The 26,561-nt window shown below is 54.7% G+C and overlaps 11 protein-coding genes across 11 annotated transcripts; 7 read left to right on the forward strand and 4 right to left on the reverse strand.

Moving 5' to 3' along the window:
- Positions 1–31: 31 nt before the first annotated feature.
- VTJ04DRAFT_3051 (uncharacterized protein) lies at positions 32–3,040 on the reverse strand (the record flags this gene model as incomplete). Its single annotated transcript, XM_069360909.1, has 1 exon — positions 32–3,040. The coding sequence occupies one exon, from the start codon at positions 3,038–3,040 to the stop codon at positions 32–34; it is 3,009 nt and encodes a 1,002-aa protein (XP_069221572.1).
- Positions 3,041–3,933: 893 nt separating this feature from the next.
- VTJ04DRAFT_3052 (uncharacterized protein) lies at positions 3,934–5,499 on the forward strand (the record flags this gene model as incomplete). Its single annotated transcript, XM_069360910.1, has 2 exons — positions 3,934–3,974; positions 4,035–5,499. The coding sequence occupies 2 exons, from the start codon at positions 3,934–3,936 to the stop codon at positions 5,497–5,499; spliced, it is 1,506 nt and encodes a 501-aa protein (XP_069221573.1).
- A 283-nt stretch (positions 5,500–5,782) lies between these two features.
- VTJ04DRAFT_3053 (uncharacterized protein) lies at positions 5,783–6,779 on the forward strand (the record flags this gene model as incomplete). Its single annotated transcript, XM_069360911.1, has 3 exons — positions 5,783–5,981; positions 6,056–6,273; positions 6,354–6,779. The coding sequence occupies 3 exons, from the start codon at positions 5,783–5,785 to the stop codon at positions 6,777–6,779; spliced, it is 843 nt and encodes a 280-aa protein (XP_069221574.1).
- Positions 6,780–7,094: 315 nt separating this feature from the next.
- VTJ04DRAFT_3054 (uncharacterized protein) lies at positions 7,095–11,399 on the reverse strand (the record flags this gene model as incomplete). The annotated part of the gene is made up of 3 exons (XM_069360912.1): positions 7,095–11,087; positions 11,164–11,275; positions 11,332–11,399. The coding sequence occupies 3 exons, from the start codon at positions 11,397–11,399 to the stop codon at positions 7,095–7,097; spliced, it is 4,173 nt and encodes a 1,390-aa protein (XP_069221575.1).
- An 877-nt stretch (positions 11,400–12,276) lies between these two features.
- Positions 12,277–13,090, forward strand: VTJ04DRAFT_3055 (uncharacterized protein; the record flags this gene model as incomplete). The annotated part of the gene is made up of 3 exons (XM_069360913.1): positions 12,277–12,403; positions 12,472–12,637; positions 12,718–13,090. 3 exons carry the CDS (start codon positions 12,277–12,279, stop codon positions 13,088–13,090), a joined length of 666 nt encoding a protein of 221 aa, XP_069221576.1.
- Positions 13,091–14,348: 1,258 nt separating this feature from the next.
- Positions 14,349–16,042, forward strand: VTJ04DRAFT_3056 (uncharacterized protein; the record flags this gene model as incomplete). Its single annotated transcript, XM_069360914.1, has 4 exons — positions 14,349–14,370; positions 14,844–15,302; positions 15,616–15,686; positions 15,821–16,042. 4 exons carry the CDS (start codon positions 14,349–14,351, stop codon positions 16,040–16,042), a joined length of 774 nt encoding a protein of 257 aa, XP_069221577.1.
- Position 16,043: 1 nt separating this feature from the next.
- Positions 16,044–16,403, reverse strand: VTJ04DRAFT_3057 (uncharacterized protein; the record flags this gene model as incomplete). Its single annotated transcript, XM_069360915.1, has 1 exon — positions 16,044–16,403. One exon carries the CDS (start codon positions 16,401–16,403, stop codon positions 16,044–16,046), a length of 360 nt encoding a protein of 119 aa, XP_069221578.1.
- A 1,380-nt stretch (positions 16,404–17,783) lies between these two features.
- On the forward strand, positions 17,784–19,861 carry VTJ04DRAFT_3058 (uncharacterized protein; the record flags this gene model as incomplete). Its single annotated transcript, XM_069360916.1, has 10 exons — positions 17,784–18,232; positions 18,297–18,373; positions 18,432–18,505; positions 18,568–18,638; positions 18,707–18,781; positions 18,854–19,080; positions 19,138–19,249; positions 19,333–19,460; positions 19,540–19,701; positions 19,776–19,861. 10 exons carry the CDS (start codon positions 17,784–17,786, stop codon positions 19,859–19,861), a joined length of 1,461 nt encoding a protein of 486 aa, XP_069221579.1.
- A 908-nt stretch (positions 19,862–20,769) lies between these two features.
- On the forward strand, positions 20,770–22,694 carry VTJ04DRAFT_3059 (uncharacterized protein; the record flags this gene model as incomplete). Its single annotated transcript, XM_069360917.1, has 3 exons — positions 20,770–20,822; positions 20,976–22,294; positions 22,402–22,694. The coding sequence occupies 3 exons, from the start codon at positions 20,770–20,772 to the stop codon at positions 22,692–22,694; spliced, it is 1,665 nt and encodes a 554-aa protein (XP_069221580.1).
- Positions 22,695–22,866: 172 nt separating this feature from the next.
- VTJ04DRAFT_3060 (uncharacterized protein) lies at positions 22,867–23,718 on the reverse strand (the record flags this gene model as incomplete). The annotated part of the gene is made up of 4 exons (XM_069360919.1): positions 22,867–23,002; positions 23,128–23,371; positions 23,444–23,600; positions 23,662–23,718. 4 exons carry the CDS (start codon positions 23,716–23,718, stop codon positions 22,867–22,869), a joined length of 594 nt encoding a protein of 197 aa, XP_069221581.1.
- A 691-nt stretch (positions 23,719–24,409) lies between these two features.
- Positions 24,410–26,178, forward strand: VTJ04DRAFT_3061 (uncharacterized protein; the record flags this gene model as incomplete). Its single annotated transcript, XM_069360920.1, has 3 exons — positions 24,410–24,750; positions 24,822–25,121; positions 25,218–26,178. The coding sequence occupies 3 exons, from the start codon at positions 24,410–24,412 to the stop codon at positions 26,176–26,178; spliced, it is 1,602 nt and encodes a 533-aa protein (XP_069221582.1).
- Positions 26,179–26,561: the final 383 nt, after the last annotated feature.

Consider the following 26,561-nt stretch of genomic DNA (forward strand, 5'->3'; position numbering starts at 1 on the left):
CCGAGTCAGGATCCATGTCCTCGTCCAGTTCCTAACTGGCGGACGTCCAACTCCAAAACGAATTTTCTTCACCATCAGTCTGCTCCCAAGGAAACCTGACAAGCCCTTTCCTTGCCAAGCGCCGCGTGTGCCGCCGCTTCCGCTCCCATGTCAAATGGCTGGTATCAACAGCAGTAGGATCGGTTCCGGTAGCCTTGTCCCACATATCAGACAACCAGTCCGTCACCTGCGGACGAAGGCGAGTCGCAAGAGTTCTGCCCTTCCCTCCGGTCACCCACTGATCAACCTTGATGGGAATTGCATAACCCCAAACAGGGTCATCCGCAGACCAATCACACGGTTTCCCGGGATAGCAGAACTGGGGTCTGCAGTACTGGTAGCACATCAACGACTCGGCCGCATACCAGAGGGTCAGCAGGAAGAGGAAGAGGCCGAGAGATGTGAACCGGAGTTTGGGTTCGCGGTACCACAAGACAGGGAATGCCAAAAGGTAGGTGGTTGTCGTACCACCCGTCGGGGGGTTGGTATCGTCGTCGTCGTCAGAAGTGCTTGGCACAGGTTCCTTGTTTTCAGGATCCTGTGTCTTCGCCTTGTGTTGCTCGTGGTCATTCGTGTCTGCATGCGCCACTTTATCCTCGAGGCGCTCAATCCCCTGTCTTGCGCTCCGGATACCCATCAGGCCGGTTTCGAGTTGACGATGCAACTTCTGCATCAGCTCAAGTTCAGCATCGATGTCGGCCTTCGAGTCGTCACCAATCTCCGCCTTTAGGCCCTTCCAAGTTGACGTTCCCGCTTGCTGTTCTTGCTGGTTCAAGATCTCGGCAAGGTCGTCCAATGTTGAGTCATCAATCTGGTTGGTTCGTTGGATATCAAGCAAGTCGTCCTTGACAGTTGGTGGTTTGGCTGAATTGATGAGCGGTTTGCGGCTGCGAGACAGCGATCTCGCACGACGGCGAGCGGAAACCGACGAGGAGCGGCTGCTTCCCCTTTCCCCCTTCGAGGATAGTGAACGCTTCTTCTGGCGCACCTCGCCAGGCGGGGCGGGAATTGTAGTGTCCACCTGCTGTTGAATGCTCGGACGCCCCGAGCTGCTCTCCGAAGACGCAAGATCATCCGACTCAACAACGGTATCTCTCCCAGGGATGTCCGGTTTGTTCTCCACCTTCACCGTCGCAGGAGTGTCGATGTATGCTCCAACAACCCGAGGCGTGGGTTGTGTCAGCGGATCGATCTTGGTCGGTTTTGGCGTCTCCTTAAGCATGCCACCATCCGACACCGGTGATGGGAGCCCCAACGAGCCTTTCTCGGACTGGCTTTCAGGTGGCGCAAAGAGTTGCATTTCGCCTTCGATTCTCTCCACGGGATCAGTCTCCGAATCCGCCACGCTTCGTTTCCCATCCCTTGAATTAACGGACGAGCTCCTGGAGAGACTGGCAAACGCGACGCTGGGTTTGCCGTCGCTCTTAGCGAAGCCGAACGACCGTCGCTTTCTTGGTTGCTCTCCAGGCTCTTCATCCCGTACAGCTGTTGTCGGATCGGTGACGGTTATGGGTACTTCCACGGTGGAATCGGCGCCTTTTGTAGTTGGCGGGCGAGACATACCGTCCTGAAGATCCTCCTCCTTAGGCTCTGTCGAAGCCGTGTTTTCCGTTTTTTTATCATCCGTGATTGGATTGTCAGCACGGATGGCATCCGATCTCTCGCCTGCTGGTTGACTATGGGAAGGATCGGTGTCTGTGACAGAGCTTGGGAAGTCATGAGTCTCCTTGAGATTCTCGCCGATGCTTCCCATTCCGTAAACTCGCTTCCGTAGCTTATTTCGAACAGGGGAAAACAGCTGCATTGGCTCATCCTCAAGTGTCAAACCATGATCGTCATGCGGAGAGCCAGAGCCATCCGTCTTCTCATGAGGATCACCAAGTCCAATTGCCGTGGAGAGCCTCTTTGATAAGCGGTCAACAGCGCGCAGTTTCTGCTGATCCGGGCTCGTCCTTGGCCGATCGAGGGGGGCATCGAATTCCAGACCGTGTGGTTTGTTCTCTCGGTCATCTTTGGCCTCCTGCTCGCTGCCTCCAACGGGCTGTCGACTAAGCTCTGCCTCAAGCGCCCGAATCTGGTCAAGCTTCGTGTTGCTGCGGCGGATCCCAACTGGCGGACTAGTTGAGACTTGGAGGTCGCCCCCCGTGAAGTCTGCGTCAGTCTGCCAGGCAAAGCTCTGGTTGGGGGTTCGGGCATCGGTGGCAAGGTTGCTGCGCTCGCTCTTGGGTGTAGTGCTGGGCCGCGAAGCTTCATCGTTTCGAGGTTCTGAGCCGCCATGGTGCTCTGATTCTGATGAGGGGCGTGCCGAAGGAGAGTCGCCTGATTCGCGCTTCCTCATAGACAGACGTCGGAGGAAGGATGATGATGGGCTGTCCGAGCCGGTCTTTGTCGAGCGAGGTGGGGAAGGATTTTCGAAGCTGTTGGAGCTGGACTTTCTCAGAAGGCCTTTGCTCGACTCGACAATTCTACTGCCGAGCCTCGACCTGGAGAGCAGCCCGCTGCTTCGGCGGTTCAGGTTCTCACTCCCTGCTTGATCTTTTGCAAACTGCCGAAGTTTCTCGTCAAAAGTGCTGTCGGAGTCTTCTGGTTGTTGCGAAATAGCGGAATCTCCGGCAATATTGTCGCTACTCCTAGACGCTCCGGGAATTTTAGAGCCCAGGTTCTGTCCTCCCTCAATGGACTCGCGAGAGCGCCACGATCGCGGTGCAGGGCTCGGGGATCCTTGGCCAAGTTCCTCCTCTTCGGCCAACCGATAGGCGTCCGAGAGAGTGAAACTGTTTCGCTGAACGGGCCGGGGAATTTTGGTGATGTTTTCGGAGATGGAACCCGAGCTTGTTGGTCGGGCAGAAGGGTCGTCTTCGGACTTGGATCGCGAAAACAGACTCTTCCTGCGAGATACGCTGGTGATGATAAGCGGCGAGGTGAAGCGCGTTGTGGTTGAGGGATGCCCAGCAACGGGCTTTCCCTCCCCGGTCTTGTTCTTCTCGTCGTCGCGATCCATTTCGTGCTGGGGATGTTGTCGCGTCGCAAGGAGAAAGTTGGTTGTAGGGTCGGGTCGTAACGTCGGGTGAGATCAATGCTGGCGCTCTGCGTCGCAAGGTCGCAGCTTAATAAATGGTCAAGGTCGGGCCAATTTGCGGCGGTGAGCTGTCATGGTGAATGATGCAGGTCAGGCCAGTCATTGAAACCCAACCGCCGGTGTCCTGCATGTACACCTCAATTGTCTGTAACCGCCTCGCCCTGCGATTGTGGGAGCTCCAAGGAGTGCCAACAGAGTGGTGACTTGGCGGCGCGTGGTGGTGGAACCCGAAGCCTGAATCTCGGCAGGAAGCTGTGAATGGAAGCGCCTTCATCCAATTGACATCGGAGCGGGGCGACAGCCCCAGCCCCCTGCTGGTGGGCGATCCCCCGGGCCGCGGCCGGGGTTGGCGGTATTGTAACATTACGGTATGTTACGATTTGGAGATCGTGAGGTGGGTGACCCGCCCATCCTGCCCTGAAAGACATGCTGATTTTCCAACAAGAGAGACTGCGTATGCGTACCTACTTAGAGATGCCGGGGGCTATAGCTGCCTCAGTGTTCCAGATCCAAAACCTCTGTGCCGATGTTTTCAGGGTATAATTCTCTTTTGCCATGAGCCTCACTCCTACCACTTCGTTAGAGCTGTCCTTCGGCAGGTGGGCCATGCTAAAGTTGCTCGGGTCAGTCTAGGTAAAACCCACTTTCGACCCTGAAACATATCTGGATGGCAGTCCATCTTGGCCGCAAGCTACCAAGGTTATCTCCATCCGTAGATACCGCACTTTTAGGTTCATCGAACAATAGCCATCCTAAATTCTGTCGTTGCTGCTATCGGGGCTTGACTATCTGATACCCTGTCATTCTTGGTTGACATGAGCTCCTCTGGACAAGTCGTCCGGCCTCTGGGACCATGGTACTGAAACCACCCCTATCCGATGGGCGCTTCGTGGTCAATCCGCTAACTGCACGGCAGTGAAATCTACTCGTCTTCGAGACATTTCCTCGGCTTCTACAAGTGTGTAGCGAACACTTGCCGGTACTCGGTTCCGAAGTCAGGGCTCGGCCATCAACCCGTCCAGAATGTATTAGAGGTGGCTGTGGCCAACGTGGTCCTGGCCACTCCAACATTGGCCGTAGCAATCAGGGGACAGGAGGGCTCCCGTCCATATTTTGTTCGGCCACCGATCATACGGATGGAACACCACATCGAGTACATTGTCAAACCAAGAAACGACACCAAAGACTGGATGCTTCTCAGAACTCTTGAAGAGCAGCACGACAAAACCTGGCCTGATATCGACCAGCGGCCTCCCTGGAAGCTCATTGTTGTTATTGAAGACCTTCTTCCGGGGGATGAAGTTCTGGTGTTTGATGCCGTCTTTGCGGCACATCATGCCATTGCAGATGGACGCAGCACTGCAGAGTTCCATATCAAATTGCTCAAGGAGCTCAACGGCCCGCCGATTCCGCCCAGGGAGCTCTCCAGTGGTGTATTGGACACGACCGGGCTGCCTGAGCTCCCTCTTCCACAAGAGCAGGTGGTTCCGTTCACCACTTCATGGGGTTTCTTGATCCGAACACTCCTTCGTGAACTTGGGCCAGCCTGGCTTTTGGGGGGTCGGTTCGGAGGTTTTTGGACGGGTGACCCAGTTACACGTGAACCTTGTCGGACCCGACTAAGGCTGGTCACCATCCCAGCTGCCTCCGCACCGAGAATCCTCGAGGCATGTCGGCGGCAACACGTGACTCTTACTTCCCTTCTCCATGCTCTAGTGCTCGCTTCCATGGCAAGGCGACTTGGCTCTGAGCAAGCTGATGCGTTTCGCAGCTCGACCCCCATTGACCTGCGCCCATTCATTAAGGACCATCAATACAGAGCGAAACCTGGGTTTCTCTTCGGAGTCTACGTAACTGCTCAGTCACACATACACGATGCCAATCTCGTCAAGGCGATGCGGAAGGACTTCTCCGAAGCCATGGTTTGGAAAGTGGCAACGACGTTGCGAAATAATATCAAGCAACATGTCGCCAACATACCCAAAGACGACATTATGAGCATGCTCGGCTGGGTGACGGACTGGAACCAGTTTTGGCTCTCTAAAGTGGGAAAACCCCGCCATGACACATGGGAAGTGTCTAACATTGGATCCATATGCCCATCATATGGGGAGGGGGATGGGTCTGGACAAGGAGGATGGAGGATCCAACGGTCGATTTTGTCCCAGGGTGCCACTGTTGCTGGCGCAGCAATCAGTGTCAGTGTTGCCGGCGTGGCTGGATGTGGAATTCGTCTTGGCCTGGGATGGCAGGAAGGGATAGTCGAGGAGGGGTTGGTTGATGGCTTGACGACGGACCTTCAGTGCTGGCTGGATAACCTCGGCCGCGGTGGTGCACATTTCCTGAGCTGCCCGAGCAAAGAAGAGGCCGATGCCTTCTGAGGAGAGGTGCCAATTCATTCACTGAACACCAAACCACGCTCGGTGCCTTTGATGTCTGGCTTCCAATGACAATTACAGGGGAATGAACCCGTAACGAAACGTTGCGTAACAATTTCACGCTGCAGGTGGACCTCAGAGCTCACCCGACGTTTACCCCACCAAAGAGCAAGGTCCATCAAGGTGAGCGGCACTGACGCCTCAATCCTCGAAATTTTGGTACGAGTTGCAGTCCGAACCGAGCCCGCCTTCAACCCGGCGGATTGCCAGCCCCGACCCAACAACCATGGCGACACCGCTGGCGAGCAGGTCGCCGGCCTGTCTGACGTGTCTGCGGAGAGTGATACAATCATCCAGCAGCGCCAATGCGGGCACCGCCGCCATGTCGCTGGTGCAGGTCCGCACCAAGACGAGACACACCCGGCCCAAGGACCAAGGCGTTGTCGTCCGTCTGCTCGAGGATATCCCGAAGTACGGTCGCAAAGGTATGCGCCATCTTCCCTGCTGGCCTTGGGCATGGCTCACTGTTGGTCAATTGGTGCTGACTCCGGGACCGCAGACTCCATCATCCGGACCGAACGGGGCCGCATGCGAAACCAGTGGTATCCACGGAAAATGGCCGAGTACATGACGGCGGCGCGATTTCGCGAGCTTGGTTTGACCCGCGACGACATTGGCGAACGAGATCCCACATTCGGCATTATCGACGCCTCCGAGATCGACCACAACGTGCCTGACGTCGAGACTTTGATCCCAAGAGAGGTCCTCACCATCACTGTACGTACCCTGTCCACACACGATGGTAAAACGCTATAGCCCCAACTTGTTTTCTAACCGTCCTTGTTCTCGTGTGACAGCCCGGCAAGGCGAAGACCATTCTGACCACCTTGGTCCCCGAGACTCTCACTTTCTACCGAAAGCCGATTCCAACAACCCCGCCACCTGCCCCTTCGACTCCAAGTATCTCGCCCTTAATCGCGAAGGGCACAGAGGAGCCCGATCAGCAAAAGACTGCTCCTTTGGCCATTTATGGCTCCGTTTCTGCCTCCGATATTGTCAGCTACATCAAGGGATTGCTTGTTAATGATTCTGAGGGCAGCCGTATCGTCCTGGAGCCGGAGCAGATACGTTTCTTGGGTCTAGAGGAGGAGGATGCGGACAGAATCAAGGCGCTGGGTCGCTGGGAGATCGAAATCTCGCCCGGTGATTCTGCTCTAGAGCCTGTAAGGAAGGTGGTTGAGATTCTTCCAGAGACGGATGCTTCCCTGGAGGCGAAAGCCTAATGTTCTTAAGAGTCGGAGGCCGCGGGTCAGCATGAATTTTGACCTCGCATTGCCAACACTCTTCCTGCGAGACATGGTTGCGGGCTCACATATGTCCAATAGTGTACAACAACAAAGTGTTCGGCTGCGTCATGTATGACATAAACAGGTTCTCTTTGATAAGGTGATGAAACTGAATTGGATATCCCTCTGAGTTGATAAGTACACAGCAACAGAAATACCGGGAAAGCACGAGGGCAGAATCCAAGACTTGATATTGAAGCCGGCCAAACCGCCGCGATAACTCTACTTTTCCTGGCTGGACCCCATCGGTCATTAAGCCCCATTGCTTGCTCGAACCCCATCAGCGGGTTCGCAAATTGCCTGGGGAGGCTCGTTAGGCGGCGCTCCTTGAGTTGGATTTTGCTGAGTTGGGCTTGTGGCAGCTTGGGCGTCAGTGGGAACCGCACGTAGTGAGTTGGTCTCGCTGGCGGCAGGACTCTCTCGACCCTTGGACCCTCCAATTCCAAACGGCAGGGCCTTCTTAGACCCCGTGCTGGACCGGCGACTCTCAAGGCTCTTGGACAACGTCTTACTCACCCCTTCTATGCCCGCGCCGGCACGACCTCCTGCGCCGCCTGCCTTGGATCCCGCGCGGCCTGGTGTGTGACGATCCGCCATGGCCTCAACGTTATTCGCCGCGACTGTGCTCTTAGCAAGGCCTGGTGTTGAAGGAGCCCCGGGCTTGTCCTCGGCGGCGTCAATCAGGTACCAACGGAGGCCATCCGAGAGATCGAAGGGGTTGTCGTTTTCGTCGTCGTTGACAGACTCCGAGTCGGCACCGGACCCTTTCTTAGCGAGGCCTGACGGGCTCTGGAGCGACTTGGATAGGTCCACGACTCGTTCTTGAATCCGGGAAATGCGTGCCACGAGCCATTCGCGGCTGCGGAGACGGTGGTGTTCTTGTTCCCGAAGGAAATAGTGCGGGAAGCCAACATTGAAGGCCGCCCACGCGCCGGTCGTCTGGTTTCGAGTAGGCAAGAACAACGCCAAATCGCCCTCCTTAAAGTGCTTGAAAGCGATCTTTTCATGCGCCTCCTTCTGCATCGCGTGCGCCTTTTCCCGATACGCCCTCGCGTCACGCTGTAGTTTGCGCGCCATGTGCTCGATGTCCTTGACGCGCCGATACACAACCTCACAGAAGGCATCGGTATCGAAGGAACCGAGAGAGGACATGTACGCATCGTACTTCTCCTTCTCAGCTTCCACGTCAGTAGCGTTCACCCAGTGGAGCAGGTCCAGATCCACGTTGCTAAAGAGAGCAGTGCGGCCGTTGAGGGTGCCTGACCGGCGCAGCGACGTGCTCGCGTCCGGATCGCTCGTGCTTTGTGAGATACGCTCGGACCGGGGAATCTTCTGAATCGCAAGTCCTTCGCCCTGGCGAGCCACTGAGAAGCCAAGCCGCTCAAGCAGATGAGCGAGGCGCTCGTTTTGCGCATATAGACGTTGTGAGAGATCACGCGCGTGCTCTGACCGAGAATCGAAGAGGGCAGAGAGGCTGGACAGCTTGTTCTGCTGCCGGTGCAACTTGTCTTGAAGAACCCGAACCTCCTCTTCCAACCTGCCCACCTGTGTTTGTCGCGAGGCGAGCTCCTCGGTGACCTGGGCGAGCTTCGTCTCCTCTTCCTGAAGACGCTTCCTCAAGGACTCGGAGCCCGTCTCTCCGTCAGCGAGCTTGGTGCGCAGCTGATCAAGCTGATCACGACCGTCGGCGAGATCGCTCTCGAGTGCTGTAACCTTGGCGCGTTCTTCTGCGAGGGCTTCCCTGAGACGAGCCGATATCTCCTGCTCGCTGGAGAGTCGTTCCGCCAGAGCCTCCTTGTCAGCCGTTACTGACTCGACGGCACCTTGTGCGGCGTCGAGTTGAGATCGAAGCACGGAAACGTCTCCATGCAAGCGTCGCACCATCTCCAGGACCTCGCTGGCTTTGTCTAAAAGCCTATCCACCAGATTGGGAGGATCGGCTGGGGCCGGCTCCGCTGGTGAAAGTCTGGTCCAAAGCTCTTCCAAGGCCGTCTGCTGTGCCTCGCCTGCCTCGTTCAAGGCTGCAAGCTCCTTGGAGAGTTTCCTGGCCTCGTCCTGTGCGACCCGAAGCTGTCGTTCCTGCTCCTCGATAGACTCACGCTGTGTGCGGGTTTCCTCGCGAAGGAAACTGATCTTGCCTTCGAGTTTAAGCGCTTCTTCCCTCTTCTCCTTGGCCAAGCGTTCGACCTCGTTCCGGAGAGCCTGGATTGTTTCGTCATACGAAGCCTTTTCGTGCTCCCTGGATTCCCCGAAGTGCTCGATCTCATCCTCCGTATCTTCCAATCGAGCCTGCAACCGCTTGATTTCATCCACGAGCGATTTCCGCTCGTCCATAAATTCTCGCTTCAATGCTTCCAGGTTCTGCAGGAGGTCGTGCTTTGTTGAGTTGGCCTCATCCACTTGTGCCTTTGTCATGTTATAAAGGTTCGTCTGCTCAGCAAGGTCCCTCTCAAGCGCCGCAGAACGTTCCTTCTCGGTTCCGAGCTCCGCTTCCAACTGATGGACGCGTTGCACCAAAGTCTCGAGACCTTCAATCGAACCGCGGCGACCATCTAGTATGTGAGGAGATTTGATCGAGAAGGTGGAGTCTGCTCGATCCGAGAGGTTCTGACTTGGTGCCTGGAACAAATGGTTGAGTGTTGGCCGGGATGCTTGTGATTGCCGATGAAGCAGGTCTTCGAGCCTCCTGACACGGCTCTCTGCCGTTTTCAGTTTGCTTTCTAGTTTCGTTTTGTCTTCTTGCAAGGACCGCAGGAGGTCGTCATCGCCTCGTATCAGCAGCCCGCTCCGGCCCAGAGCCGCCTCGTGGATGCTGCCGTTCTTGAAGGCCTTCATTCGCTTGAACTGCTGCTTTGTTGGACTGTTCATCTCAGATATCATTTTACTGACATCGCCGATGATCTCGGGGTCGGCTTTGTTAGATTGAAGAAGACCAAGGAAGTCCTCGAGGTCTTTCCGAGTCATCGACGGCCATGGCTCTTCCTCGCCAAGCAAGTTTACCTCTAACCCTGGAACGTGGCTGTCGAGGTTCTGGGGTTCCGGACCGTACGTGTTACCGATCGATTTGTACCACTTGCGCCTCCTCTTGATCTCCTCCTCACGAAACAAGGCCATTTCGTTGGCGAGGGTGGATGAGTCCTGGGTCATCTTCTCGTACCACTCGCGGCGTTTGACGGCCTCGGCCACGAAGGAAGCGTACATGTACGGAACCTGCTGGATGAGGCGCAGGTAATCGAATGTGGCGAGCTCATCCTCTTGGTTCACGGCATTGATCTGGGACTTTACGCTATGGCTGAGCGCAGTGATGTCGGTAATACTTCGCATAAATTCGACGGACTCGTTAGCCAACGAGTTTCGTGCTTTGGTCGCATAGTCGAGCATGTCGTACATTTCCAGCGCTCGCTTTCCCAGGCTTGGTAGAAGCCGCTCGGTGTGGTTCGCGGCGACCCTGGATATCTGCGAGAGTGCGTTGCCGGCATTCGGAGTGTACTCGAGAGCGGTCCGGCAGTCAGTGTCAATCTTTTCAGCCACTGCTTCAATGTCATTCACCAGCTGCTCCGACTCCCCGCGGTGAGCCATCTCAGACCGTTCGATGGTTCTCTCGTACTCTCGAAAAAGGTCCTCGGCGTCCTGGAAAAGGCGGCTGGCAACTCTTTCAAGATCCGCAATCCGGTTGTTGAATTTTCGGAGCGCCGACGGCGCCAGTCTGCCAGCTTTTCGCGCCGTTTCCAAATCCACCAAGTCCTCCAGTGAGGCCTGTCGTGCTGCTCGTCCCTTTGGATCCCCGACACTGCGTCCAGTCATAAACTGGACCATGGCAGGTGACGCCGGAATGCTCCTTGCAAGGGATAGATACTGTTCCCATCTCGACGTCAAAATCCCATATTCGGTCTGTGCCCCGGGAAGCCAGTTCTTAAGCTCGGCATACTTAGGCTCGAGCCCCTTAATGACCGACTCGAGGTTTGTCACGGCAGCATCTAAACAGCGCAGCATGACGTCCATCTCATTGTACCGCTCCTCCGTCTCCCGGGCCATCTGGCGACAGTCGTCAACAATCTTCCATGACCATGCTCGTCGGGTCTTGAATAGTTCCTGCCACGCCTGTATTGACTTGGGGGGCTCGGATGGGTTCGGCTGGTCCTGCACGGCATATCGCTTCGGAAGGGGAAGATCCAGTTTCGGTGCTTGTCGGCTACCTTGGGACAGTGGCTGAGCAAGTCGATTGTCATAGACGAATATCTCCTTCTAGCCTCCACATCAGTAAAGAATCTTCCTGGGGGTCTTGATTCTAAAGGCCACTAAAGGACGCCAGGATACCAACCTCGGCCTGGATTGTTTGTAGCTTGGGGGGCTTCCCCTGTGCCGTCAGAGCAATGACACATTGAGGCGGTATTGATGTATGGCGGGAAACGGAGGCCTTGAACTCGTCGACCCTAAAGTCAGTCAGCGCCATTCTCTCTCTCCTGGTGGGGAGGAACTGGTTGCTCACGATGAAAGGTTCGAGACGTCAATTTGCAGGCGCTGGCCCGTGTGGGCAACCAACACCTGGGCTGCCATGTCCGGGCATGCCTTTGAACCTTCGCCGTGCGGTTTTCTAGTAGAACGTCGCTCGCTCGGATACGTGATGTTGGCAAATACTCAGGAACGGAACTGGGGAGAATGTGCGCCGGGGGTGCCTATCAGATAGAGTACCGCCCACGTCACCAGTCGCGGTGTGTAGGTGATGTACCTGATGACGTCGCAGCCGCAGAGTCTCTGGTCTCCGCCGTCGATACTTCGGCTCGGATGGAACGCGTCGTGCGTCACCAGCAGGATCGGATATTGCCAGTCCGTCTTGAGGGTCGTTCTAGCAGAGGAATCTGTCTGGTTCCTCTCCTGCCTGATCTCGACGAAAGCTCAGTGAGGGTCGACCACGCAGGCTGGTCAAGCGAACAGTCGGACACAGCCAAGCACACTGGTTCGGGTTGTCAGGTGCGGCTGCTCCCGTATGACAAATGTACCTTATTTACATGTATTTACCGTACCTGCGCCGCATGCACGGTGCTCCGGCGCGACTCTCAGTAAAGACATGTCTGCCTTTGCAAACCACCAGCAAGATCACATCAAAGAGCAACGGCTCACAGAGTCCTACAAGAGCTGCCTGAGGCGATGAGCTCGATATTGATTTTATTGATGACTAAGTGAATATCAGGTCAAGTGCTTGACTCCACAGTATTGAGAACACTGTCATTGGCACTGTGATTCCCAAAGCAGCGAGCCTTGTGCTTCTCCCATCGCCTTGTTGATCGCGACGCGTTGTGTTGGCGGCCTTTCGGTGATCCACGAGGTCGACCTGGTGCTCAAGTTGTCCACCGGATTGGACTTCTAATCCCGACTTCTTACCCTCTCCTTGACTAGGTAGATCATCAGCCTTTTCAACAAAATTCTGGCAAGTATGGCAACCGCTTCAACAGTTCTATTCACAGACACCGAACTCGCGGTGTTGCGATTGTTTGATCAGGTGCAGCAGCTCCAGCTTGAGCTCGCACTCCTCAGATCCCAAGAGTCGCCCCTTGCAGCTTGTCAGTCCCCGTGCATCAGTTCTCAGTGTTTGTCTGCACCAGGCGTTTTCGTGACTGACACCTTCAAGACAAAGGATCCCAAGGCAATGAACAGGATTTTGAACGACTTCGCCTACAGCTTCTGGAGGCAAAAGCGACGCTTGCATTACGAGACTGTATTGTCGAAAACACGATAAGCCTTCAGCCAAGCCTGAATGCTGTCCATCATGCAACACACGCGTCTCCTGCAGAGAGGTACCTGATCCCCAGCGTCTGCTCTGGGCTGGCCATGGAAAACACGATGAAGAAGCTGACTGGCCTTTCATTGTGTGAAGAGACCTTCTGCCAACGATCGAACAACGTGATACAGCCGCAATCCGTGCTGCTCAACTCTGTTCAGACACGCTGAAAGCGAAAAGGCAGCTGGCAGAACTCGAGAGAGAAAATCTCACACTATGTCAACAAAATGTTGAACTCGCTCAAGAAGTGCTCTCTCTCGAGGAAAGAGCCCAGATCCCCCAGCAAGTCGCTTTCAGGAGCTCAACCGTTGAGAATGAGGTAACAAGTCTCGAGCGAGAAGTCTCAACGGGGCGTCGCAGGTGGAAGGTAATCAAAGGCGCCACAAGTGCCATTGTGGCTGGAAGCGGCGTGGACTGGGTTAGAGACGAACACCTCAAGACGCTGGTGCTGGAATCGCTAGATGAGTGAGCGCAGGCTCCTCAAACACAGCACAAAAGCAGCGCAAGGGCCAGTCGGGGCAGGGACCTGCATTGACCGCGGAGAATGAGGATGGAGTACCTCAGGTATCGCTCTGTCTCAGCCATGCAGCTTGAGCACGGGCCAACAGACCTGCCCATCTTATCGCCCTGCCCAGAGGGGGCAGCAAAGCTCCACCCGCAATCTTCCCCATGGAACACCACCAGCCTCCCGCAAGGCGCTGTCCACTCACAGTAATGTTAGCACGGAGAGAAAGAGGGAAATGCGACACAATCCCGCGGTCCGCTTCGGGCGTCTGGCGTCCAGCATGCCTCCTACGTATGTAGTACGTGCAAGGCCTTGCCATCGCATTACAATGTGAACCTCGGCGTCCAGAGAGAGCAAGATGGACTGGCTGATGGTTGCACTTTCATGGCGAATCTTACCAAAAACGTCAGCGCCCTGGAAAAGCCGGGGAGTCCCAGGCGGCTTTCTTGGATCCGGCTATCAGCTGATGTGTGGAATGCAGGGAACCGAAGGGGCAGCAGGAATGAAAGGGAACTGTTGGGTGTGGCATGTGTGCGAGATGGGGAGCAGCCTGCTCTGGATCAACCAACCAGAAGAAGAACGAGGCGGCACGGAGGGGGCGTGCCTTGTTCATGCTGAGCCGTCTTGAATTCCTCTCCAGAGTACGGGGTACTTAGTGGCCACCAAGTTTGGCCGTCCATTGTCGCCCGTTCTGGAGAGCAGTGTACCTCCATCTCCTCCGCAGCATGCCTCAGATGCTCTGGATATCGCCATGCTGTTCTATGCATACAACTTCGTTCGCCAGCACCCAGCTGTTGGTTCAATCAAGCACCTGCCCTGCTTCATCAATACGTGTTTGAGTTGACAGAAACACTTGTTGGTACTCCCAGCCTTCTTGGAAGTCAAATGATCCATCCAACGTCCAACAACATTTGACCGTCTTGGAGCATGTCCGCTCTGACATTGACGTCCTGGGCGACTTGGGCGTATGTTAGGTATTCTCAGAAGTGCTGCTCTATTAAGACGCCCAGTTCCTGCAAACAAATCTATGTATTGGGCCGAAGAACACCAGGCAGACTTCCATATACATCGGCTGCTTGACGACTTCTATAGAAATCACAGGCTGAAATTATGTTCACTGCTGGAGGCTAGGAAACGTACCTGTGATCTGTCTCCTTAAATCATTGTTTATCACCTCCGGTGTTCTTAGGCGATCAACCAGTTGAGAGAATGGCTGTCATCAATGAAGACTCCTCCTATGCTCCGTACCCCATGATCCATCTTCATGATCTGTGACTCACCTTGTTCTTTTCATAAAGCCGTTGGCCTCCAAGCTCCTTTGGGTATTGATAGGGAGGTGCGTACTCTTACACCAAGTTTATATTCTCTGCCTTTGGCCTGTTTGCTGTGTGGTGTTTGGCTCTCGTCCAGACCTCCAGAGCCAGGATTTGTGGGTGAAAGTTTGGTACCGGGTACAGTGCTCCGTAGGGATGGGCCCACACGGAGAGATGTACCATCGACTTTGCTCTCGCGTAGGTGGTCTGTGCTCGTCACACTAAAGCGGGCTGGTCTGGAGGCAGGGAGATGAGAGAGGAGCGCAGCGGCCGCCCTCGCCCCCTCCCTCCCAAAAATCCCCGGCCAAAAAAATCAGCCCGTGCTTCCAGTCGCAGCTTTTTTTGTTATGGGCAGGAAAGAAGGGACCCCCGCCCTCCCCCCTCACTCAATCAGCCGCCCATAGTAAAATACGAGCAGACGCTTCCCCCTTCCCCTCCCAAAATCTCCCTCCCTCTTCTCCCATACAAACTGCCCACGCACACAAACACGCTTGAGCATCCGCCTCTCCACATAGCCAACCCAGCCCAACCAGTGAGTACTTTTCTTCTCTGCACTTACCAGCACATTTCCCAGGTACACTTGGAGCCCCTCGGTGTTTTCGCATCCCCCATTGGCGCAAGTTACGCCGTTTTTTTGAAGCTTTTCCTCTCTGTTTGGCACTTCGCAAACCTCCCTGCCTTCGGTTTCTCGGTGTTTTCCATCCACCAAGACAACAACAGCACTCTTTCCCATACTGCCAACCGCTCCATCTGTCCCCAGCCAACAAACATCACCCCTCGCGTTCTGGGTCTTCTGGCTGACCAGCACAGAGGTTGTGCATTCAATTCACATAACTTGTTGAGAAATCGCACTTCATTTTTCGGTATGTCCTTTGGTTGAATTTGATGAACTGCAAGCAATTTCACCTTGATATTTTTTATTCCTGAAGCAGTTGCTTGGATTTTCATCACCGCGAGGCAATGCCAAGCAAGTCGCGACGCGTTTCTCGAGACTGGGACGCGACGCCGAGCCCCAATCCATCACCAGCCGGCCTCGGCGGTGTTCCCTACGGGTTCTCTGCAACACCAGTCTGTCTGGATTTCGTTGCAACCCTCGTGTCTCTTATTATTTTCATTCACGACATGTTTTGTATCAGCTCTTCTGCTCTTGAAATAAATACTTACTCAGCGTAACAGATCCAACTCAGTCACCATGCCGAAGGCTACCAGGAAGAGCGACAAGGGCGGGAAGAAGCGCGCCAAGAAGGGTGAGTTATTCATTTCAACCGAATACACGTCCCCCTGCCGGCCTGAGAGCATGGCAAACCGCTTCGCATTTCCGCAGCCAATCTATCATGTTTGGTCGTCTTGCACAAGTTCTTTGGCTAACGGTGAACCACAGACCCCAACGCTCCCAAGAGGGGTCTTTCGGCTTACATGTTCTTTGCCAATGAGCAGCGCGAGAACGTGCGCGAGGAGAACCCCGGCGTCTCGTTTGGTCAGATTGGTCGGCTCCTCGGTGAGAGGTGGAAGGCCCTCAGTGAGAAGCAGCGTGCACCATATGAGGCTAAGGCCGCCGCCGACAAGAAGCGGTACGAGGACGAAAAGCAAGCATACAACGTAAGTTAATGCTCTTCTGTGCGTTCCAAGACAGAACATGATGTCTGATAGTTGACAACAGCAGGCTCAGGCTGACGGCGATGACGATGAATCCTCCTAATCGACCGGTGCCTTGGGGGTGTGACCAAAGATACGTGTGGTCGGGGCCGTTGGCATAGTATTTTTTTCTTGTATCTTTTGGGATGGGTGGTGTTGATTGGGTTCGGCAATGGGATTTCAGTGATTCTCTTTTTTGTTTGTTGGGATGGGGTTCTCGTGAGGCTTGCTGCGGTTGCTGGAACTTGGAGGGAATGGCTTCCTTTTTGGTATGGGTGACAAGAGAAACCATTCAGGATGAGGAGCCTTAGGAGGTTCTGACATGACATGTATAACAATTGCTACCCTTGACGTTTTTGCTTTCCATGCTGAATGGTGCCCCTTGAGCATCGTTTTTCTGTTATTGATCATCCGTTCGTTGTCTCATTTGTGCCTTGGCCTGCCGGTTGCTCCCAGGGTGGACTGGGCCATGGCGCCATCGCCAGCTTATCTTGCAGTATCTGGCAATGGCCTCGTCGGATTCATCCCTATCATTGGTCCAATCTCCGCAGACATGACACCTTAACCGGTATTCCCATTGATCCCGTTGCCAACGCATGGATGCTTCTCTTCTCAATAATCCGGGCACCGAGAGATCAAATCCCGGGCAGGAGAGCAGCCCGGGCTGCTCTGTATCTTGTTGCTGCCCAACGTTGGTCGTCCTTAAAACAAACAGCACAGCCGACCTGCCCGTTCTCCCTACACTAGGCTTCTAGGAGATTCATTAGATTCACGTCCACGGGCGGACCCAACCAAGACAGCTGCATTCTTCTTGATTAGGGGACTTTACAAAAGGTGCGTGGACTCTACTCGCCCTGTCTAGAAATACCACCTGGGCCGGCGCTGTTTAGACCACTGTACTTCGAGAGCAATCAAGCACCCGCACCAGCTTCGCAGCGGTCTTTTTTGGCCATTCTTAGCCCCAATTCCCCCGCATCGGAGTCAAGGCCGTACTGCATGTTTGATTCGGCATCCGTCACACGAGCCGTTTCTGACATTGCGCGCAGGGATTCGCAGTTCCAGTCCCATCGTTGCGCAACCCTCCCTCCCCCGCCAACAATGGGCTTCCATCAATATCCTGTCGCGAAGCGATTGTTGTGGAAGAGTCGTCGGCGCCGAGCCAGTCGCTAGGCTGCTTGGCTCGCCTTCGCTGGCATCTGGGTGTGTTGCATGTTGGTGTCACAGAGCCGTGGCATCGCCATCCCACTACCTATCCGGTCAGGTGCCTGCCACATCGACACCGGTGGGTCACCAGTCGCCGAATGGTCGGATTCAGGCCTAACATTGGGTGTTGATGAGGTTATTGGTAGTCACCTACTCTATTCTCCCGGTCTTCCTTTTCACCATCCGCCCGATGTGCCCTTTCTCTGACTCGACAACCACTGCTTGTTCGCCCATCACCTCCGTCTCCCCACGAGGGTGATCCTACGTTCACAAACCACTCTGGAGGGCAGCTAAAGGCCTCCATTGATCACTGGGTCGGCGCGGGCCGAGAACGTGGAAACGGCTCTCCGTTTTCGTCTGGCCCGTTCAAGCTCAAGCCATCTAACTTTCCGGCGCAATCATGCCCCTTGATCCCGACGAGCCATTGTCAGGTGTTATACGTCACCCTTGATATATTCAATCCCTCGACGCTTCAGGACTCATTGCTTGGGTTCGGACGTCACAAGATGGATCTAGTTGGCCCCCCACCTATCAATATCCCCGTTGAGACGCAGCTTCTCATCGGTTGTTGTCGTGAGGCAGACGAGGCCGAACTCGTCTCCATGAGCTTGGATCAACTACGAATGGTGCTTCCCGAGTCGTACCATGGCCATCTCATCGCCCTGATCGAAGAGATACGAAGCTCATCGAGGCTCCTCCGTAGCCTTGCGGACCGCTCACAAATGCACATGACGCGTGTCCCCTTCCTGACCAACTATCTCAACGTGGTTCTTCCATGCCTATCCAAGTCCCTGAAAGATATCAGGGGGTATTACGAGGATAAAACAGTGTCGAGGGAGATGCGGTGGCGCAGAATGTACAACAAAATGACGGACGAAGCCGGTGGTCTTCCACTGCCTCAACGTTTTGTCCTCTACAACCACTTCCTGATGCTCTTGAAGCTGCTTCTGATCAGGTATCGAGTCTTTCACCCATACGGTGCTTCATCTCTTCAATCCTGCTTCTAACCACAGAACTAGGTCACCGAACTTCGATCTCAACGCCCTTGAGACTTTACGCAGCAGGATAGTGAAGTTGCGCGAGCAAAGGGGAATCCGTAGGTCAACATGGACGTGTGGCTCTCAAATACCCAACTAACCACGGATATCTCCAAGCTGCTCCAACAGCACCTCAACCAGGCGCGCTCGTTCGACAAAACTTAATGTCACTTGCGCTCGTACAGGATCCGGTCCGTCTCCGATCAGCCACTCAGCGGCCTGGTAACAGATCCTAACCAGCAATGTACCCCAGACCGCCCACTGGGCAGAACAAATATTCTCCGTCCCACTACCATCACGGACTCCACTGAAACATATCAAACAGTGAGACGCCCGATCCCGGGTTTGGGGATGAACTCGCATGGGATAAGCTAACTTTTGTTTGCCTCGAGGTCACGATCATTTGGACCATACTTTCCATGGGGTCAACTGAAACTACCACAGGATTCAAAGGTCCTCTTCCAACGGTGTGTAAACCAAGCAAAAACACTAGATCTTGCTCACCAGGAGGTTGACTTTGTCTAACGTTGGATTTCCAGGCCTTTCAACAATGACAACCTTTCTATTCTCGTTTTCCTGAGCTCTGCGGACCAATGTCCGTATTACTTGATCAGGACAATGCAAAACAATACACCATGGTACTCCATGTTTGGGGCCCACGAGCTCAGGATAGAGCGTGAGGGAAGTGCCCTGCAACTCAAGAGATGGAGCCACTCGGACCAGTGCAGCAAACTATGGGCAGTGCTCTATTTCCAGACCTGGGAGGGTAATGTCCTATGACCCTTGAGGTACCGTAAAGTGGCGTGTTCTGATGGATCTCCAGAGATGGTGCTCTTTTATTGCACATTTGTCGCCCTAAAAGCGCGCAATCTACTCACAGTACAAGTTCACCCCAGCGAGTTTCATCTCCGCAGGGAGAAGCGGCTGTTCCAGGCGTACGTCATATATCTGGTCATGGCTTTTGACATGCTCGGGTCTACTGGTGTCCATGAAATATGGCTGACTCTCTGTCGGCTAGTCAAATCATCGACGACGGTTACAGGCACTCACTCATTGTTTACGAGGACCTACAGACACGGGGACTGCGGCTACATGCTGCAGTGTGGGAGGGTGAACTGAGACAGTGCCCGGTTTGGACAGCCTTTGGTAAGACAAGACCAGCTTGCTCTGCCTGACCCAGAGGGTTGCCATCTTCTCACTTCCGGGTTCTAACCGCGGCTTCTAGTCACGCAGCAATCTCAGTCGCCAACTTGGCTGAGCCGCCGCTCGAAGCGTCGTGTCTGGCTCAAGGACGTCCTTCTCTACGTTTTCTGCGGGGCGTACCGTCAGGAAAACATGAGGCAAAACAAACTAGCGGCGTTCGAGATACAGTTCGACAAAGAGGAAGGTAAGCAGCATCTACAACACTCCTCATGGTGGACAATGATGGTCAGGCTATATGACTGACATTGTCGATTAAAGCGGCCAAACGGTTCAAAGAGCTATTCGCTTCCAGGGCAAGCGGGTCAGAATCCTCCGAGGACGACGGTGCTGGGACCGAGGGTTGAGAATCTCATATGCGTCTCGAGATAGAGATTCGTGGCTTGACGGCCACAACGAGAGACGCAGGCCCTTGTCCCGTATTTACTTCACCTACTCAACCTCACCATCGTCCACTGTCCATCGTCTGGAAAGGGCCCCTCATGTGGTTGTTTGGTTGTCGTGTCAAGATCCGCTGACACCCCCCGAGACTGTGACTAATGGATCTGGACAGTGTGGAATGTATGTCACGCTGGTTATTTGTGTCTCTGGTGGTTTCCTTTCTCGGATATGAAGATGATGAATGGTGAAAAGGGCGCATTTGTATTTGGCGGCTTGTGCGGCATTTTGCATGTTTGTTGTGGTACTCTCCTCGGCTGACCCCGAGGGTGTCACCCGAGATTCCGTGACCAGGTGCGTATCTTCCAGAGCTGTATCGCTGCCACGATAATGTGCAAGACACCAGAAGCAGAAGCGCGTGTCATTTTGAATATACCGAGTCATGTTATTCCTAGAATCCCCGTGGAATGCCGCTGCTCCTGGAATCATGGAACAGCCAACATAAAATAAGGTACGATGACGCCTTGGGGAATGTCGAGCGTTGCTCAGAACTTGGGAATATTGGCCCCAGGAACCCGTGTTCACGTCCAAGATTCTGTCTGGTCTGTTCCGAGATGCAGCAGCGCCCGATCCCGTCACCTGCGGCGCTGCCTTGTTTATTTGGTGGGGCTTTCCATGCCCCGCTATGGATCTGATACTGGTCCGGACCTTGGGTATGTCCATATGATGGAGCTCCCATCCCGGAGCTTCCAGCCGTGCCCCTCCCAACAACACGCCTCACGAGCCCGATACAAAACCCAACCAAGTCCCCCCGACCATTGCGTTTCTCTCGGTATCCCAACCAACTCATCGCCACCAACCCGAGGAGTAGAACAGCATGGACATCAAGACTGTCGAGTTCCAGCCCTTCTCTGACCAGAAGCCGGGCACGTAAGTTGTCCTCCATCCTGTCCCCTCATCGAAGCATACCCAGTCTAGCCCAACAGGAGCTTCTCCAAAGATCCCAACCCCGTCGAAGCCGCTGCTGGAATCATGATAAGCCCTCAATGGCACTTTTCTGACTCTGTTGCTCTCCTACAACAGTTCCGGCCTCCGGAAGAAGGTCACCGTCTTTCAGCAGCCGCACTACAGCGAATCCTTCATAACCAGCATCCTGCTGTCCATCCCCGAGGGAGTCCAGGATGCCTTCCTCGTTATCGGAGGCGACGGCCGCTTCTGGAACACCGAAGTCATCCAGCTGATTGCCAAGATTGGCGCGGCATATGGCGTTAAGAAGCTTCTCATCGGCCAAAATGGCATACTCTCGACTCCAGCCGCCAGCCACCTCATCCGCAAGCGCAAAGCCACGGGCGGCATCCTGCTGACAGCGAGTCACAACCCCGGTGGTCCCAAAAACGACTTCGGTATCAAGTACAATCTCGCCAACGGCGGGCCAGCACCCGAGTCCGTGACGAACAAGATCTTCGAGACCTCCAAGAAGCTCACGTCCTACAAGATTGCGGACATCCCTGACATCGACATCTCGACACTTGGTACCAAGACGTATGGGAACCTAGAGGTTGAGGTGGTGGACAGCACCGCCGATTACGTCGAGATGCTCAAGGAGATCTTCGACTTTGACCTGATCAAGAAATTCTTTGCCACACATCCCGATTTCAAGGTCCTCTTCGACGCTCTGTCGGGTGTCACCGGACCCTACGGCAAGGCCATTTTTGAGCAGGAGCTCGGCCTGGGCCCCGAGTCCACACAAAACTGTGTGCCGTCTCCTGACTTCAATGGTGGACACCCTGATCCGAACTTGACTTACGCCCATGACCTCGTCGAGGTGGTTGAGAAGAACAAGATTCCTTTTGGTGCTGCCTCAGATGGCGATGGTGATCGCAACATGATCTACGGGGCTGGTGCTTTTGTCTCCCCCGGTGATAGTCTGGCCATCATCGCTCACCACGCCAAGCTGATCCCTTACTTCAGGAAGAACGGGGTTTACGGCCTGGCCCGCAGCATGCCTACATCCGGCGCGGTTGACCTCGTGGCCAAGAAGCAGGGTCTCAACTGCTACGAGGTCCCCACTGGCTGGAAGTTCTTCTGCGCCCTGTTTGACGCCAACAAACTCTCCATCTGTGGTGAGGAGTCTTTTGGCACTGGCAGCAATCATATCCGGGAAAAGGACGGCCTCTGGGCCATTGTGGCCTGGTTGAATATTATCGCCGGCTTGGGGATGGCAAACCCCGGAGTCACGCCCAGCATCAAGCAGATCCAGAAGGATTTCTGGGCTGAGTATGGCCGGACCTTCTTCACCCGCTATGACTATGAAAATGTCGACTCGGACGGTGCGAACAAGGTTGTCGGCGTCCTCAAGGACCTCGTAGCAGACCCAAATTTCGTGGGAAGCGAGGTTGGAGGTACGTTTCCCTTTTGTCTGGCCCATGTCACTGACATTCCATTGCTACGACGCGAAGAACGAGAGACCTTCTGACGAGAAGGATGACTAACATTACTCACATGACAGACCGCACTGTTACCGAGGCTGGAAATTTCTCCTATACCGACCTGGACGGCTCTGTCTCGTCTAACCAGGGTCTCTACGTCCGCTTCTCGTCGGGGAGCCGCATCGTTGTTCGCCTCTCCGGCACGGGTTCTTCCGGGGCCACTATCCGCCTGTATATCGAGCAGCACAGCAGTGATCCTGCCACGTACGACTTGGACGCCCAGGAGTTCCTTAGGCCGGAGATCGAGATGGCGACCAGCCTCCTGAAATTCAAGGAGTTTATTGGCCGGGATGAGCCGGATGTCAAGACATGAAAATAGGCGTGTTTCGCAAGGCTCGGGAGACGGCCACGGAAGGGACTGGAGCAGGGACGAGGATGCCGTGCCGACGGGTAGTAAGAGATTGTCTTGCGCTCAACTCGATAAATTAATGGCGTCCTGTTAGCTCGGGGGATGGGGGCAGAACAGTGCCTGACGAGCGTTTTGTTCAGCGATTCGCACCGTCTTTCGCCTTCTGGAAAATGAACTCCCTGTAGTGTCTGGCTTCCTCGATGCTCTCGAGTATGTCTTCCCTGGCTTTATGCAGGCCCTTCTTCCGAGGGGCTGTGGATGCAACCTGCGGACTTGAATGCATCGACTGTTAGTGCCCGCTAGTACCTTTGTTCATTGAATCCAAAGACAAAGCTAGACGCGGAATCATTGAACCCGGCAGGCCTTCGTTGGGAGCAACTATGGCGACTTGACTTACCACCACCTCCTGGCAGCTTCCTTGATGCTGCTCACGTCCAGAATCCGGTAGTGAAGATGATCCAGGACTTTTTTGTACGGCTCTTTTCTGAGAAACGCTCGGTCGGCATGCACACTGTTTCCGGCAAGGAGCGCCACCCGCTTCTCGGGTACGTGCTTTTGTATGTAGGCCAGCAGTCCGGTTGCTGCCTCTTCCGGCGTCACCGTCGACTCGAGAACGGCGTCGGTAAGGCCACTTTCACCGTCTATGGCAATTAACCTTCTTCAACCCTCGATCCAACGCGAACGCTTTGAGAAGTGACAAGGGAGGTGCTTACGGACGCGTGTACACCATTCATCCATTTTGGCCATGGTCTCGCTGGACTGGTGCACGACAGTACCCCACCCTGCTTCATCAAGGAGGTTGAGTTGACCATCAGTGATGAGACAGAAGATCTCTATGATGGCGTCGATATCCGGGTCGAGGCCGGTCATCTTCATGGGGAGTTAGCAACGTTGCTTTCCTTGTTCTCGGTAGTGGGCCATGTCACATCACCTCGCAGTCAATCCAGACAAGTGCATCTTGGTGCTCAGTAGCAAGAGACTTTGACATAGTGATGATGGAATCGGACTAGGTGGTGAATGGGAATATGCGTAACGCTGTCGTCACCGACGTGTGAAGTGAAGAGCCAAGACTTGGAGAACCACTCCCGTGGTGGCCGTTGTGAGATTTGATTCGCAACGAGACTGCGAGGTAGAGCCTGCAGTGAGTGGATACAGTCGAGCGCCCATCCTAATCAGGCCCCGAATGCAAATCCCGAAGTTCCCGTCCATATGCCAACCCTTTCAATGTTCAAGTTTCATAGCCATACACAACCGGGCTGGTTCATTCACAAGAATCACCTCCAGCAGATGACGTGGATCACGTCTAGGCAGACATAGCACTATACTCTTCAAGACAAGGCGCAGTCGGTGCTACTGAAAGCAACGTTGCAGGCATACGCTGCGACTCGTCACCTTCTGCATTTTGAGCCGCCACGCCTTGATGCAACAGTCGTGGTCACCATCGCCTATTCCAGATCAGGCACATCATTGAGGCTTCTCCTCTCAATCCAATCTTAACTTGGGGAGGAGTTTAGAGGAAAGCCAACCCCAACAACTCATCTTTAAAGGTCTTGCCTCCCATCCATCAACGTGACTCGATCTCATCCTGTGCTCCCAAACCGTCGACCTCTTCTTCATCGTCATCATCAACCTCGCCACTTAGCGACCTCTCATTCACAAGAATCGCATCTACGCCTGGCATGACAGCCACCGAAGCTCCCGCCCGGGCGACCCCATCACCTCCTGGGCCCCGTGTCATCATCATTGGCGCCGGATCCCGAGGTCGGGCTTATGCGAACGCCATCAGATCTGCAACAAACGGCGTGGTGGCAGCTGTTGCGGAGCTAGATGATTACAAGAGGATGTCATTTGGTCGGGAAATGATATGGGGATCCCAAACACCACCTCCCGAGGGCACCTGTTTTACACATTGGCGTGACTTCATAAGCTACGAGACACAGCGGCGCAGGCGGATTGAAGTGGGCGAAAAGAACGTACCACCTGGGGTCGATGCTGCGTTTGTTTGTGTCCTTGATGACATGTGAGTCAACTTCTTACTCCGTCCAACCAAACACTGGGGGAACTCACTGACATCTATGACACCGCCAAAAGGCACCGCGAGGTGGTAGTAGCATTGGCTGCTCTTGGAAAGATACACATAATGTGTGAGAAGCCCCTGGCAACTACTCTCCAGGACTGCCTGACGATGTACCGGGCCCTGCAATCCAACAAAGTTGCCGGTGGCCAGCAAGCAGTGTTTGCGGTAGGGCATGTCTTGCGTTACAGCCCTCACAACTTGCTCCTCCACCAGCTGGTTGTTCGAGACCGTGCCATTGGCGATGTGCTCTCCGTGGCTCACACAGAGCCAGTTGGGTGGTTTCATTTTGCACATAGCTATGTCCGTGGGAATTGGTACGTCATTGAACCCGTGTCTGCGTCGCCTGCCAGTGAAAGCTGCGAGCGTCGCCCATCTTTGTTCGGTGCTTGTCTGATGGTTGTGAGGGACAGGCGGAAAGAGAAGACATCAGCCCCAAGCCTCCTCACGAAGTGCTGCCACGACATTGACCTACTCCTATGGTTTCTCTGCTCGCCACCGGATCCAGCTATAGATGGCTCCCTGCCACACCTTCCTTCGACGGTGTCTAGTACTGGCTCGCTCCAGCACTTCAAGCGCAGCCGAAAACCACCGGGGGCACGCAGCGCCACCAACTGTCTGTCGTGTCCCATTGAATCCGAGTGCAATTTCTCGGCAAAGCGCATCTATGTTGGTCCTGATGTTGTCGGCCTCGAGACCATGAACACAGGTTGGCCAGTAAAGATCGTGGTCCCGGATATTGAATCTTACAATACAATGAACGAGGCCAAGGCAGCCCTGCTGACCGAGCTCGCCAAAGACTACGATGACCGCACGCCAGAGTCAGAGGTCTCTCAGCGGAGCTGGTATGGCCGATGCGTCTATGAATGCGACAATGACGTCTGTGACGAGCAGGTGGTCACTATCAGCTGGGACGAGGAGGAACACCCTGGAAAGGAGGGCACACCCACGGTCCGCAACGCGAAAACAGCCATTCTTCACATGGTGGCGCAGACGAAGAAAGTTTGTGAGCGCTATACTCACTTGTACGGAGTGGACGGGGAGATTTTTGCCGATTCCGAGACCATCACCATTGAGGACTTTCGGACGGGGAAGAAGACGGTTCATCGGCCCGAGGGAGAGTGCCGCGGTCATGGCGGGGGTGACGTTGGCTTGACCCGCCAGTTCATCCTCGCCGTCGACAAAGTCAAGAATCATGGTTGGACGACTGATAAGGCCCAACGGGAACTCATAGGTTGCACACTCGAGGAGGTTATTCGTAGCCATGCCATGGTCTTCTGCGCCGAGGAAGCGCGACACAACAAAAAAGTTATTGACTGGAAGGATTGGTGGTTTGCTGAACTGAAGGCGCATGGCTTTGAAGGACTGGCCTAGCAATGCGATCGGGATGGATATGGATTGCGATACCCGCCTCAAGACCGGCATAGATCTGCCATCCATGGACCTCTCTCCTTTTAGTGGTTCTAGATGGAATTATCACGCACGTTGGACACGGTTTGCTCTTGTGGAACAGAGAACAGCAGGGACTCTGACGCCAGGTAGAAGCCTTGAGGCATACAGTCGGGTGCTAGGAGCAAACAGCATCCCGTGACCATGCTTCCCATTCCGTCTTGCTACATGAGGTAGGGGTCAGGTACCTGTGTTGGGTTGTATTTGGTGTCCCCCGTGGAGGTGTCTTGCCCGGCTTGGGCCGCCTGTGTAACCCCGCTGCAAAGGGCCAACGAGAGTACATACCAACCTACAACCCGCATCAGGCA

This window comes from Mycothermus thermophilus (assembly GCF_041956435.1).
Source record: "Mycothermus thermophilus strain CBS 625.91 unplaced genomic scaffold VTJ04scaffold_2, whole genome shotgun sequence".
Lineage (NCBI taxonomy): Eukaryota > Fungi > Ascomycota > Sordariomycetes > Sordariales > Chaetomiaceae > Mycothermus > Mycothermus thermophilus.